Source organism: Leptodactylus fuscus, chromosome 7 (assembly GCF_031893055.1).
Source record: "Leptodactylus fuscus isolate aLepFus1 chromosome 7, aLepFus1.hap2, whole genome shotgun sequence".
Taxonomy (NCBI): domain Eukaryota; kingdom Metazoa; phylum Chordata; class Amphibia; order Anura; family Leptodactylidae; genus Leptodactylus; species Leptodactylus fuscus.
Window position 1 is genome coordinate 119,390,865 of NC_134271.1, and position 15,489 is coordinate 119,406,353.

The 15,489-nt window shown below is 45.0% G+C and overlaps 1 protein-coding gene across 1 annotated transcript; it reads right to left on the bottom strand.

The window, feature by feature from the left end:
* Nucleotides 1-7,116: 7,116 nt before the first annotated feature.
* On the bottom strand, nt 7,117-12,373 carry LOC142214481 (IgGFc-binding protein-like). The gene is made up of 6 exons (XM_075283429.1): nt 12,347-12,373; nt 11,298-11,874; nt 9,564-10,165; nt 8,477-9,044; nt 7,774-8,369; nt 7,117-7,698 (listed from the first exon to the last, which is right to left on the bottom strand). Exons 1-6 carry the CDS (start codon nt 12,371-12,373, stop codon nt 7,117-7,119), a joined length of 2,952 nt encoding a protein of 983 aa, XP_075139530.1.
* Nucleotides 12,374-15,489: the final 3,116 nt, after the last annotated feature.

The following is a 15,489-nucleotide window of genomic DNA, read 5'->3' on the forward strand; positions in this document are numbered from 1 at the left end:
ACGGACACATCTAGTGTCCGCTCCTAGTGTTCGTGACAGATTTTGAGCGGACACTAGGAGCGGACACTACATGTCGGACACCGACGGTAGTGTGAACGCTCCCTTACCCTGTTTGCCTGATCTATAACATTCATTTCATTAAAAGGGTCAGTACAGTTATCTGGTTTCTGATATTGATGGCCAACACCCGGGACAAGTAATGGTAATGTGAATATACTGTGAGCCAAGCTGCTCACTCGCCATGCAAGCTGTATTGGTAAATGGAGGTACTTCAGCATTAAAGTCTATGGGACAGCACTGCAGTACCTACCATTGGCATAACTAAAGTCTTGTGCGGCCCCAGTGCAAATGAGTTAATTTTTTTTTTTTTTTTTTTTTTATATCCGGGAAAATATAAACAAGATAAAACTCATTCAAAAATAAAAAGCAAAAATAAAGCCCTATGTGTCCCCGAAAACAGACGCAAAAATTAGTTGAATGAGACATATGAGAAAAATGTTACCGCCCTCTAAACTGCACATACAAAATAAGCTTAAAATCTGTCCGGTCCTGGACCATAAATTGGCCCGGTACTGAAGTGGTTAATCCATACTGATTATAAAACCACAAACCAAAACAGTCCAGGCGAAACTTTGTAATGTATCTTAAAGAAATCGGTTTCCTTCTCCACTTATTAAGCTGTCTCCTCCTCTTTAGCGTCACTGACTGCTTATATATAAGCCATGTCTGTATCCAGCCCACTACCGAAAAGGTAGGGTTCCCTCACTCACATAGTAGCAGTATAGCAGCTGCAGCCATGGTCAGTTTTATACAAAGTGGGGCCCTGGGCAAGTTTACAAGTGGAGCCCTAAATTCTAGGGCATACCAGTGGCAGAACTGCCGAGCATAGCAGCTTCTATGGGGTCCGTGACCATAGGGAGCCTTTTGGCCTGGAGTTACTCCAGCATTTACTTACCACTCCAGCCCATGGCCGCCCCCACTTCCTCTTTAGCGCTGACACTGAACAGCATCAGGACTTTGCTGACAGGAACCTGTTATGGAATGCACAAGGCACGGGGAGCGGTAAGTACAGCCACAGTACTTGGTATTTGTTGGGTGAACCTTACAAGATCCATCTCATCAGGTTTGCCTGGTAGTTTCACTTGATGAAACTGCTATTATACTCTAAGGTCTTATAATAAGAGGCCCAAAGAAGGTGGAAAAAAGGTCTTACTTATCTCTCCTGTGCTCTAACGCAAATTCCTGCTGCCTACAGCCATCTTCAATGATTTCACAGATGGCACGTGGGTCTGGTTGGCATGATTGATGGACAAGGATGCGGAAGTAACCTATGTATGTGATGTTATTGAAGACAGCAGGAAGGAGCACAGTAGAGGTGAGCAAGACTTTTTTTTTCTTCTTCACTTTCCCTGGGCCTCCAAATATATTCTGGGTTCTGTAGAGACCCCAGAGCAGGGGTAGGGAACCTACGGCTCTCCAGCTGCTATGAAACTACAACTCCCAACATGCTCCATTCACTTCCAAGAACAGCAGAGCAAGTATGCATGCTGGGAGTTGTAGTTTTGCAACAGCTGGAGAGCCGTACGGTCCCTACCCCTGCCCCAGAGTATAATAGTTACTAGGTAACGATCCCCAAAAATTTTCGGGTTATGCCGAACCCAACATTTTTGTACTACTTTTTGAGAGTCTCCCACCCCGATCCCAGACGCATGATCTGATCTATCTAGTAAAGTGGCTTCAGCCTGAGAAAGCCACGCCAGCACAGATGGTGGAGAGAGTGGTTCTGGATAAGTGCACCAGATCGCTTCCACCCAAAATTCAGTGCTGGGTTGGACAAGCGGGACCCACAACGGCTGGCTCAGTATTGTTACAGCACACTTGAGCTGTTCACAGAGGAGCTACTGCAGGCATCTCCCAGATCTACTAACCCCAAGGTGGAGAAGACTACCGTGAGGGTCAGAAAGGTTGTGAGGGGAGGATGCTTAGAGGGAACAGGCAGCTGGGACTGAAAGTGTTAAACCTAGGACTCAAAATGGAGAGCCATATCACCTCAAGTGTTGGTGGTGCCATGAACTGGGTCATGTCGCTGCCTACTGTCCCTTGATGACCGAGCTCCATGGCCTGCAGCAGTTCCAAGCACATATCCCTGTTTGCTCATCCCGCTTGTTCAGCAGAAACTGACAACCACAAATGTGTACTGTACTGGCTCTCCTGGACTCTGGTAACTCTTGTGCACCATGATCTGGTTGACCCCATTAGGGTCTTGTGCATACATTGTGAAACTAGGGAGTATCCTATTGTAGAGGTCACCATAAGAACTACCTCTGACACTGACTCACAAAGTAGGTGTAGTTAAGCCCCTATTCAGCATACCTAGACGACAGCATCATCTTTAGTACGGTTCAACACCCAACCCAAAGAAATGTGCTTTGGATCTTGGAGTCCCGATACCTGGAGTATATAATAGAAAGAGGTGTAATAAAACCCCAGGTTAAAAGTGGAGGCAATTTAAAAGTGCAGTTTTTGGTGCCAATGATTCAAGCTGTGTCAGAATCAGTGGAGAGTAACCATGGGCAGTAATTGGAGTTGGTGAAAGGGCCTCTATCCTCTAACCAAGCTAGGGCTTGTCCACTCTTTGGTTTAGGACCAGACATTCATACATGTGGTTTTGAGGGCTATAGACTTATGCAACCCATAGTTTGATGCAGCGCTACTATACTGACATGTAATAGGCAGGTACTGAAAGGAGAGGGATACTGCTGTAGCATTTCCAGTGTTGTGAGATTTCATGCTGTGAGAGGGGAGAAAGCAGCAGGAGAGTCATCTGATGAACTGAATACTATGCACACACCTTACATGACAAAAGAAGGCATAAAATATACATTAATGAAAGTTTTTCTTGAAAATGACATTCCAGGTCTAGTTTAACCAACATCAACCTAAAGCAGCCTTGAGTGACGGACTGAGACACCAGGAGGGACAGAATAGACTGAAACCACATCCTTGTCTAGTTACTGTAGCTGCTACTTCCTGTAATAACCATTAGTGGCCAAGGATGTTCTACAGTTACATCAACCACCAGAACATCGGCTAAATATTTGGTCATCACGTCAACCTTGACGAAACTGCAGAGACCCTTTAACGTTATCCCTCTGGAATCAGACTGGTTTGCCATGTACTGATCCAAGTTTTCCTTTTGCTATCCTTATTGAAACTTAGTATCTTATAACAATGACAGACAGAATCTACAGCAGTATTCAGTAGCAAAAATTTTATATTTTTTAGCAGGAAAAAAAAAATCCACAAATCCAAAGCCATCTATATACAGATCTTATATTCTAGAGATATTTACAACATTTTACTGCATTTGGCTTGTTTTGCAGATCGTCCTTAGAAATATATATAGTCATTTGGCAGTTCTATAGTCAGATTTCATGTCATGAAAGTCAGCAGTTCTCCAGATTTCCATCCTCTTCATAAAGTGTGCATCTGTTTCCAGAACTGTCAGAGTCTCTCCATTGATTTATACGTTACTACAATAGAAAAGATTAAAGATGGTAAATACTTGTGCGATTCAGGGCAAAGTCACACTGTGGAAACATTGTTAGCTGCCGTATTTGGCCAGGTGTCTAGCCATTCCGTTGCGCTGTCTGCTGCCAGTTAGGCCCAGGTTAATGTGTGATCAGCGGGGCATCTTGAGCCGTGGAATCCGCTGCAAGATCGAGCATGATGATTCTTTCAGCGTCCTGCCGCAATCTCTTCCCCTATTGAGGACAATGGGAGGCGGATTCTGGATGAAATCTGCCCCCAAATCCACAGCAACTTCCTCCATGTGAGTGTACCCCAAGAGCAAGATGTGTATCATGTTGTACTACAGACCTGATGAGGCCTAGAATTGCAGCCATATTGGGCAATCCTTCCCAGAAACCCATCACTAAGAAATTGCCAGCCAAGATTTAATATTTGTTCATTGGTTGAGAGATTTTTTTTGCTTCTCAGAATTTGTAGCCAGTACAAGTGGTGGAGGGAACCAGAGGCTGCAAATAGTGCCAGAAAACCCAGGTAAAGGCCAAGTGGCCTGAGATTGTGGTACCTGGTGCTATTAATCCACTAACAAGAGCCACATTCTATTGTATTAGCAGCTTTCTCCACCTACTTCTATATACACTATACTTCACACAACTTCAATTTTGCTAACATCTTAACTACAGTCTTGTGTCTAGATGTGTAAACCTATCACATTAAAGGGCTATCCTAATGTTACATGTCATCTTCTAGGTAGGATTCCCCAGAGATTAGCTCACCATTGGCTCATGTGCTACATCTAATAACCATTTGTGCCATGTAGTAGCAGTGTTAGTCTAGGCAGGGGTCCGCTAATATAGCTAATGGAAAGTGGCATGTGCCATTTCTGGCCTGTGGTTGACATCACTGAGACTTGTGATTGGGCCTCAGTGGTGACATTGGGACACCAGGTCTGCAGCAGACTACCCAATGTCTAGAAAGCCACCAGAGAAAACAGTGGATGCCCAGAAGGGGAGTAGAAGTGTTATTTTTCCCCCTTAGCCTCCCATGGGGTTCTGAAGAAACCCAATTATAATAGCAATGAAATGGGCCAAACCTCACAACTATGTCAAAATTAATTTTTAAAGAGGTTGGCAGCTCTTGGGAGCATTTTATACTGTGGTCCCTTATACTGGGAGGGGCACTGTGGGGAACCTATTCCATTGCGTGGGGTCTCTGGGGAGCACACTACTGTGGAGGGCACTATAGAACATTATATACCATGTGGAGCATTATACTGTGCAGTGCTCAGACTTCCAATTGCAGCCCTGTACTATGCCTACATCACAGCTCCCCCATTATAATCTTGCACATGTGCCTAGCATGTGTGGAGCTAGTGGGGCATGCAGAGTACTATAGGAAAAAATAGTCAGTAACGCCAAGCAGGCAGCACATATGTAAGATTTCAATGCAGGAGCTGCGCTGTAGGCCATTAGCAAGAAGCTGTTGGAAGGGCCCCCAGAACAAGTTCCTCTGGTGGGCAATAGGTCCTTCATTCCAAACACTAAGTGTACTGACCGTGTTGAGTATACTGGCACCAGGGCCGATTATATTTGTATCATTGAGAGTCCCTCTTATAGGATGACCATATTCCCTAGTTGGGATTTGACTAGTGGAGCATCAAGTAGTTGCTACACTTCCATAACAGTCCACAAATACAGTCTAATGTGAATTTATTAGGGAAGCCCTAAGAGAAACATGGGCATTAAAGTCACTCACCAACTGGTTAAATCCCGAGCTCTCCAGGATGCTATGAGCTCTACGATGTCAGTGACTAGATCTCCTCCTGGAGATTTGAGATCATCAAAAGTGTTACCATTAAAGTTTCCACAAGCCCCACAAATAAGCCCAGACAATTTGTCAGAGACCCGGACAACAAGGTTACCACTGGTGGTCAATTCAATATTCAAGTCAGCGGTAATCTGGATTAAAACAGATTCCTCCCCAGCATTGGCCGACAGAATTCCAGACGCAACAGGCAGACGATCCAAGCGCCCGTTTACCTACACAAAGAATATAGGTTTTTACATGTTTGCTAAGAATATTTTCTTATTTGATCCAGTCCTATCTTTATGCATAGACACTCACCCATATTTCCTTATCTTTAGAGAAGGTCACCAGGGAACCATCAAGGAACACATGAAGTCTGGCCACTGATGCTGCTGCCTTTCCACAGCTCTGGAGATCAGCAATAACTCGGAACCATGAGGTGGCCTTTCCATCACACAGAGATGCCACTTCTACAGGCCCAGTACCAATAGGTCCTCCTGTGAGGCCATCAAACGTAATCAGCTTCAGAGAGTTCACGGTGCATTCTCCTTCCACCTTGTAGCAGCCACGGACTCCATTGACTAGACGGCAGTTTTCCTTGTCACCACATGTGAATGCAGTACAGGTAACACCTCCAGCCTGGCATTTACATTGTATGGTACAGTCTGTTGTGAAAGAGGACTCACCCTCCTAATTGAGAAAAATCAAAAGTGTCACCAACTTGGATGAGACCAGTAAGGTTTTTTTTTTTTTTTTTTTTTTTTTTTTTTAAGCACAAGCAATAGTTGTACAATGAATATTTTCCTTCTAGATTTGGCATTTAAATAGTAATCCGTGTAGGAAAAAAAATGGCTAGATCAGAGGGCATCCAGCACGAGGGAGCCCAAGCAATCATGAAAGGGAGTACTCCAAGACAACTGTTTGAAGGGAGCAGTGGATCAGTATGGAAGTTACCAGTATATTTATCTATGGGACTGATGGGGTGGATTTATAGTAAACACCCATTTAAAGATGGCACCTTCAAAAGTGCCAAGTGGGTGGAGTTTGCATACATTTTAGCTATATACCCAGTATAAGGTTGGCTTTGTTCTCAAGCTCCACAATGGTGACTTTGTTGCCACAGACCCAGCAATCTGCTGTTACCACTGCGGAGGTGAAGACTATTGAAATGAATGGCTGTCCATGTAATGTATGGATATGCCAGGTCTACTAGAATGGGGGCTCGTCTGCCAGAGCATCAGTGTAGCATAGAGTGAAGGTCTAAACTGTGATCCTGGGTACACATTTGGGAATGCAGACACCTTTTGTTATTTTGAGAATCCTTTTGCTGATCCACTGTATCTTGCAACTCATTGAAAAATAACAGATCGAAGATAAGGTGCAGGTTAGAGCAAGTCCAAAAATCTACAACCTTCCACAGGCTATATATTTTATCACATAACATCCTAGGTAATCTAAGTCTAATCCAAGGATATAAGGCAGTTCCTTTAGATTCTGACTCACCCTCATGTATTTGCCATTGAATGCACATCCACATTTGTCTGCTGTGACACAATGATCTCCATCCAGCACATATCCAGTGTTACATTCACAGCCTTCAAAGCATTGGTCTGTACATTTCATTGGTGCCATGAGTCCAGAGCAACTTTGTTCACAAGATCTGGTACAAAGTTCATAGTGACTGTTGGCCGGGCAGGACATCGCTGGAAGGAAAAACCACCACATGTGTCATTTAGGCCACTAATTACAGGGGAAGGGACTAAACAGGACAAAAGCCAGTTACTACTTACGACAGAACGTTGGGCTTCTCCAAGTAGCAATAGTAACCCCGACAGCATGACAAACGGCTGCATAGGCCTGAAGACTCTTGCATAGAACGTCGTCCTTTCCATCAGTAGCACAGGAGTCGTAGACGCAGAAGTTGAAATATTCATATGGGCTGATCTTGGAATGACACGCTTGAAATGGCCCAGATGGATTTGTCATTAGACCACAAGAGGATGCGGCTTTGAATGGCTGAAGCTTGGCTTCCGTACATACCGGGCATTCTCCCTCATTACAGCCATCACTGCACTTAGCTCCAGCAACAGTAACCTTCCAGGACACCCCAAACTCATTGACATTCTTCACTACTTCTTTGCTGGGAAGCCGGAAGTCATCAATTTTGTCACCATTAAAGTTGCCACAGAGGCCACCCAGTTTCCCACGGTAAGTACTTGGAACAGTAAGGATCACATGGTAAATGGTATCATAAAGAATCTTCAGACCAAAGTCTGTCTGCAAGACCACATTCCCTCCTTCTTGATTTATTAGGATACGGTCATCATCTAGTACCAGTGGAAGATTGGTGAGCTCTCCGTCAACCTAAGACACAAAACACAATAAAGATGAAGCTGCAGGATTACACCATGAAGGCACAGACTCTTTGGAAATACTGACCTTGACTTTTGATCTCATGTTCCTTTCAATGGCTATTGTGTAACCATATACAGACACCACCACGAGCCTCGTCACAGCAACTTTACCATTTCCATAGCCTTCATGCTCAACAGCAATAGAGAACATCACCAGATCAGCATCATCTTCAAGAACCTTGGACAAGATGTACGTGCAAGTACCTTGGAAGTCAAATCGGAGACCGTCAAAAGAGATGTAGTGTGGATCTCCAGAAGCCTCGCACCTGCCAGATTCTTTTGCTCGACATCCCCAGACTCCATTTACCAATTTGCATTCCTCTTCAGGCCCACAGGCTATGGATTTACACCTGACAATGCCATCAGCACCACACTGGCATTTCTCACGGCACTGACCATTAGGATAGAAGGTTTCATTCTTATGATAATATTGCTCTTGATACACACAGCCACAGTTGACAATGGCAACACATTTGTGTCCGCTCAGAATGTATCCATCATCACAGTAGCAAGCTTCCTTACAGGGAGAGTCACATCCAGCTGGAGAGGACAACCCATAGCAAGTGATCGGACAGGAGTTTCCACACAATTCATAGTGACTGTTCAGTGGGCACGATAGGCCTAGAAGGAAATTCAATAGAGGACAGTATCACTGCCAAGGACAGTGTGCTGGAAACAGACGACGTTTAGGACACAAATAGCAACAACAAATCATGAGAATCACTTACTGCAGAATGATGGGGATCTCCATTCTTGTAACCGGACGCCAGCTGCCTGGCAAGATGCCACATAGAGACCAATGGCATTACAGAAGGATGATGGGTGTCCCTTGTATTGACAAGCATCGAAAACACAATCATTAATGAATGGGGTTGGGTCCACAACTGAGTAACACTTACTGAATGGCCCACTGGGCTTATTCATCAGTCCACAGTATTTCTCAGTCTTGTACTGTTCTTTTTGGACTTCTGAACATACAGGACAGCTTCCAGGACACCCTGGAGAACAGCCAGGAACATCACCCACTTTCCAGCTGTTACCAAATTGAACAGCATTTGTAGCTGTGTTGCCATCCTTCATATTAAAGTCATCATTGGGATTCTTGTTATAATTGCCACACAAACCACCAACAGAATTCACATAGTTGCTGGATATGGTTACTGCCACGTAGCTGTACCAGTCATATGTCACGGTGACATCAAAATCTGTCTTTATGATCCCTTGGCTGCCACTCATATAGGCTACAACTTTATTCATTTGGTAATAGAATGGAAGAGAAGTAACCACTCCATTGACCTAAAACAAAACCAAAGTCAGAATTCTGTTCATCTTAACCATTGCCTATATAACTAGGCTTTTCCAGGGCATTTTTGATCCAGAGCATTTATGAGAAACAGGTACAGAAAATTGATCATTGACCGCATCTCAAATTGGAGGTAGTGTCAGGACAGTGTGCAAGAGTGTGGATCAGTCCAACAAAACCTCAGAGCTGCCCATCACAGGAGAGTGGAGAGGTTATTCAACATGGTAGAGGGTTGGAAAGAGGGCGACATTGCATGCATATTGTATCAGTCAAGGGAGACGGGGCATGTACCCAGAAATCACAAATGAAGGTTAAATGTCTATCCAGTACCTACTACACCTCGATGCAAGAGTATTCTGTCTCGTTTGAAGCTCGTGACAACTGAAAGGGTCCCTTGGTACAGGTCCCGTCAGGATGAAGCATTGAGAACAGAACATGCAATAAGTCCAACCTACAGCCATATTAGATTTCAACAGACCTTGAAAAATTCTGATCATTGACCCCATACCTACCAATATACGACGAGTGTAGTCCATGCTAAGCGTCAAAACCAAGTCGTAAGCTTCCAGGGTAACCACTTTAGTGTAAGAAACGGCTTTGTTGCCACCACGGTTGTTATTTTGGACGGTCACCTTAAAATGAGGCACCGATGGGTTGGTGGAGGTCACGCCAACAAGTTGGTATATGCAAGTACCCATAAAATCATATCTTTTGCCGTCAAAAGTTGTGTAGTGGGGATCTCCAGAACCTATGCATGTGACAAAGCTGACGGGTTGACAACTTCTCACTCCATTAGACACCAAGCACCTTTCACCGTCTTTACAGCCGCCATCCTTGCAGACCACCAGGCCAACATTTGGATCACATTTACAGATTCTACGGCAGTTGTCATCTTCCCAGAATTCGTGGTTAGCTTGGTAGTAGGCACCATTGTAAGTGCAGCCACAACCCGATACGGGAACACATTTGTCACCACTGAGGACAAAGCCATCATTACACTGGCAGGTCTCCACACAAGCCTCAGTGCACTGCGATGGAGCAGTGCGATCAGTACAGGTAGCCGGGCAGGCGTTTCCACAGAATTCATAATGACTGTTCATTGGACATGGCAAGACTGGAAAAGAACAAAACAAGAGCTATGGCAAACTTTCTCAGATTTCTCTACTGTGCAGAGTGTGAGTGTGTCTGCTTTGTCAGGTTGGGCACATCCCTTATGCCAGCTTTCTGGCATAAGTGACAAGTCTTGCTGATTAAGGGGGATGGCATGCCCACCTTCAAAAAAGTCAAGTCACTGCAAAGTGTCACTTGCTACTAAGAAATTGCTAATTTTAGGCAAATCTACATTCTCCTGCCACTGCATAAAATTCATTTAATGTTGTCATGTTCAATTCTCTTCACTCATTCTGTCACTTCAATAGACAGCTGCGTCTCACCCCTGCCCTAATCCCACAGCATGTAGTCTTAAAGGGATCCTATCATTTAGAAGGTATTTTTTCCTGCGTACCATGGTGGAATAGCCTAAAGGCCATTCTACCTTTCGTTGTTTTCCCCAGGCTGCTGTTCGGTAGACATACTGGTTTTATACCGGTATGCAAATGAGTTCTCTTGCAGCACTAGGGGTGTCCCCAATGCTGCGAGAGAACTCTCCAGCACCATCTTCAGGAACCTCCTCGGGTCTTCTTCCAGCGTAGGTGGTGAAATTTGTAGGCCGCGGGCCTGGGCAGAGGTGACTGCGCACGCCTGCAGCCACAAGAAAAATGGCCGCTTACTGTGTAAATGTCCACTTTCTTGTGGGCATGTGCAGTCGGCTCTGCCCAGGCCTACAAGTTTCACTGCCTATTCCGGAAGACACAAGAAAGGGGGATGTTTCTGAAGATGGAGGCGTCGCTGGAAAGCGTTCTTGCAGCATTGGGGACACCCCCAGTGCTGCAAGAGAACTCACTTGCATACTGGTATGAAACCAGTATTTCTACCGAACAGCAGCCCAGAGAAAACGTAGGTAGGAGAATAGCCTTTAAGGCTATTCCGATAAGGGACCAAAAACCTTCTAAATTATAGGATCCCTTTAATCTAAAGTTGAACCCCGTTTCATATCTGCTCCTCCCAAGTCTCATGGTATGTATTCTTTCATGACATAAATATGAACTACAGTGTTACCACCTTCTCATTACACTTGTGCTCCTCCTCCCCTCTCACAGCATATATAATGGCAGCCATCTTTGCTTTCATATATTATTCTCACTTACCACATCCTGATGGTGTTCTCCAATCATATATTTGAGCTCCTTGTTTCCTGCAGGTGTTGGCATAGGCATTCAGGGCTTGACACAGGAACTGCTTTGCACCACCATTAATGCAGACATCGTACAAGCAACTAGCAAAGAAGTTGTCTGGGTTAATTTTAGGATGACACTCTTGGAATGGCCCATTTCCAACTTTGCTAATAAGCCCACATCTCTTGTCATCTCCATACAGGTTCTTCTTAGCATCATCACAAGTTGGACATTTCAGTCCAGGACAATAGTCAAAGCAAAAGGGATCTCCATCCTTGACCTTCCAACTCTTGACCCATTCTAGAATGGAGGGAAGCAATGTATTGTCTGCAGTTATCCGCTCATCGTTGATATTTTGGTTGAAGTTTCCACAAATACCTTGTGTAAGGCCATAGTAGCTGCTGGAGAGTGTGATCACCACGTGCCATTTATATTCATAGGTCACCTGAAGGCCAAAGTCTGTCTGTACCACTGCATTAGCACCACTGATCCTGGCCCAGATCTTCCCATTTAACAATGTAACTGGTAGATTGGTAATTACATCATTGACCTGTTTGGGTGTGAATTGGGAAAGAAGGTTTAGAAGATATAAATTACAGGCTACATTAGAAAAACATTCTGACAGTGAGGGTAGTGAGAGTGGAATAGGCTGCCACGGGAGGTGGTGGGCGCTCCATCAATGGAAATCTTCAAGCGGAATCTGGATAAACATATAGCTGGGATGATTTAGGAAAACCTGCACTCGCAGGGGGTTGGACCCGATGGCCCTTGAGGTCCCTTCCAACTCTACCATAAGAAAAAATAAATAATAATAATTATACTGCAAAGCTTTCACTCCTCTGCAGGATTCAGAGCTAGAACATTAAACCAAGCCTGCTTGTTCAGTGTGGTCCTTCCATCAGCTTCTACACATTATGGTGGTGCAGGGCTAACACTGCCCCCTGCAGCACAATACTGGATGCAACATGGGATGAGTATTCAGATGAATTATCCCTTCAACTGTTGCACTACATAAAACTCACCCTAACTTTGCCAAACTCATCCTTCATTATGGCAATCTTGTATCCATATACGTAGATGGTGACAGTTCTGACGTACGATACGGCCTGGGTTCCTCGATTATCATTCTTCTCTTCAATTGTAAATGGTACCAGCCCATCTCCTCCTCCATATTTAGACAGGATATATGTGCAGGTTCCCTGGAAGTCATAGTCGTATCCATCAAAAGTGTGATAATGGGGGTCACCCCAACCCCAGCAGTTGCGTGTGAAGTCTGGAACACAGACTGGGTTTCTATCTTTTATCTTGCAAGTTTCTTTGATCCTACATTTCACAGACTTGCATGGATCTGTAATTGGATAAGGAAAGGTTTAGAAGAGACTTGGATGAAACATCACTGGATATATACAGAACTAGTCATTTCTATGTTCTAGTAGACAAGATTCCAAAGAAAATGAATTCTAAAATGTTGGAATTGGGAAGGGGGGGGGGGGGGGGAAGGCGCGCATGCTCCAAAAAGCACCAGAGACAGCCATTACAGTAAAGGTAGGGATGCAAGCTGAAGCAAAAGCATAAGAGCAAAGTTGTTAGCCAATCCATAAATATTACCTTTGTTAATACAAGCCACCACGCCATCTTTAATCTGGCAAGTCTCGTCCGCCGCACACCCGGTGTCCTCACAGATAAGACCACCCATTGGGCTACAGGTACAAGCTTGTTTACAGTCACTGGATAACACCCTCTCATTGAGCTGTTGAAAAAGAACAGAAGAAGTTCTAGTGGAGTGTTGGAGAGGATTTAGTAGTGTCACCCAAGTTATCCCACCTACCGGGTAGTATCTTCCATCTTCAAAGCAGCCGCACTGACTCATGGACACACAGCCAGTTCCATCAAAGAAGAAGCCATCGTTGCACTCACAGCCCTCGGAACAAGTTTCAGGACACTTGGCAGGATCGGTGATACCAGCGCATATGACAGAGCAGACATCAGCACACACTTTGTATTGGCTGTTGGCTGGACATTTCAAGGCTAATTATAGGGGAGAAGAAAAACATTTTAAAGTTACTGTATAGCAATGCAAATTGGCATTCACCTAGGTCTTCTATTTGGCAGTCCTTTGTTCCTAGGCGCCAGTGAAATTACTGTAGAAGTCTCAGTAGGACTTGTATTTTGGGATCTCATGGCAGTGCAGGCAGTTATGGAGGAATTTCTACTTTAGCAAGTGCTTTTTTCAAGCATAGACAGATTGTAGAGCATGCAATCAAGTGACCTAGGTAGTGGACTACTGTGATTCTTGGGCAATAGCCCATATGCATCAGCAATAAAATATACAGACATGCAAGAGGTGAGACATGCCAGAATGGTGGATTCTAATTTCAAGTTACAGTTGGAACAAGCAGCTCAGAAGTACAAACTGCTACTCCAAGAAGGAAGTTATTGAGACTAGAAAGAAGGAACATCCATGAGCATAGAGGTTTATCAGTTGGACAGTCACTTCTTGCACAATAACTGCTGATGGAAAGCCTTTGGTTTGTTCTACAGGTTTGAATCACCCTTTTACAAGGCCAGGCAAGTTGGATTTAATCGGCTTAATTTTGTGCTTCAGTGGATATGCAACGGGTAACAGCATTAATACTACTACAACTAGACTTACGGCAGAAGGCATCAGTCCTCCATGGTTGGACAGTGACCCCAGCTGCCTGGCAAGCAGCCACGTAGCTATGAATGCTTTGGCACAGAATGCTTCCATCACCGGCACCAGCACACAAGTCATAGATGCAGTTGTTGAAGTAGGGATCAGGGTCAATTGTTGCATAGCAGGAACTGAGTGGACCACCAGGTTTCTTCAAGAATCCACAATAGCCTGCGGTCTGGAAGATTTCTTGCTTCTTTTGATCACATGTCGGACAAACGTTTCCGCTGCCACCACAACCATCATCACAAGCAACGCCGGGAATCTGGACCTTCCAGGAGGCTCCAAACCTAGTGACATCTGTGGTCACTGTCCTGTCAGGTAGCTGGAAGTCATCTCTTCTGTCACTATTGTAATTACCACACAGGCCACCCAACTGCTCCTTATAGTTACCAGGAACTGTGACTATAACATGGTAGACAAGATCGTAATTGACCCGAACACCAAAGTCTGTATCGATAAGGACTCTTATTCCATGCTGATAGATACGGATCCTTCCATCTTCCAAATATATGGGAAGGTTAAAGTACACGCCATTAACCTGTGTGGGGAAAATGGAACATAAGTATATGAGAAACAAGAAATCTATTCACACCAGAGTAGCATACAGATCAAGGCTAAGCTTTAAGGGGGGGGGGGATACAGCCAGCATATAATACAGCCAGCATCCGACAGCTGCTGCTAACACTTCAGATGCCATGGTTAAATGCAGCCACGGCATCCAAAATGCGCAGTGGGCACAGACATCTTTAACCCATTGCCACCCTCTAAAATGTCGTTGGAGAACAGTGATCGGTTGCTATGACAGTTGGATCATATTGAAGGCTAAGGCTTGTCATTCCATCAGTTCTATGGCAGCATGTAATTGAAACAATGGGATCTAAAAAGATCAAGCCATCAGAAGTCGTCCCCCACCACCACCACCACCACCACGATGGTAGCAATAAAAATGCCATCTTGTCCCCAGGGGTGAACCTGCCCCTTTCGCCGCCCGAGGCGAACTACAGAAAGCTAACCCCCCCCGGAGGAGGGGGCGGGGTGGAGCATGAAGGGGGCGAGGTGAAGCAAAAGGGGCGGGGCTTAGCAGCGTTCGCAGGCAGGGAGAGGACCTGCTCTCTGCCTGAGCGTGAGGGGAGGCTGCTGGAGCAGCGCTGCTTCAGCGGCCTCCCCAATCCACCGCTCGGTGCTAAGCCAGTCCAGGACAGCTTGTCCTGGACTGGCTTAGGTAATCAAAAATGCCGCCCTCCCTGGGGCCCTGACATAGCGCCGCCTGAAGCGGCCGCTTCAGGTCGCCTCATGGGAGGTGCGGCACTGCTTGTCCCATATAAAAAGATGCCATACCCAGCTCCATACACAAATCTAAGTCACAGGTGTAAAAAGGTTTTTCTATTTTGCAAGCTTTTAAATAGTAGCAAAACATTATACATACTATATAAATTTGGTATTGCCATGATTGTACTGACCCACAGAATA

Excerpts from the sequence above, each read along its gene's own strand:
- LOC142214481 (XM_075283429.1), bottom strand. The coding sequence starts at position 12,373 with ATGAAGGATGAGTTTGGCAAAGTTAGG. Across the intron at positions 8,370-8,476 it reads GAGATCCCCATCATTCTGCA|GCCTATCGTGCCCACTGAAC; the intron begins GTAAGTGATTCT and ends ATTTCCTTCTAG. Across the intron at positions 7,699-7,773 it reads ACATGAGATCAAAAGTCAAG|GTTGACGGAGAGCTCACCAA; the intron begins GTCAGTATTTCC and ends TTTGTGTCTTAG.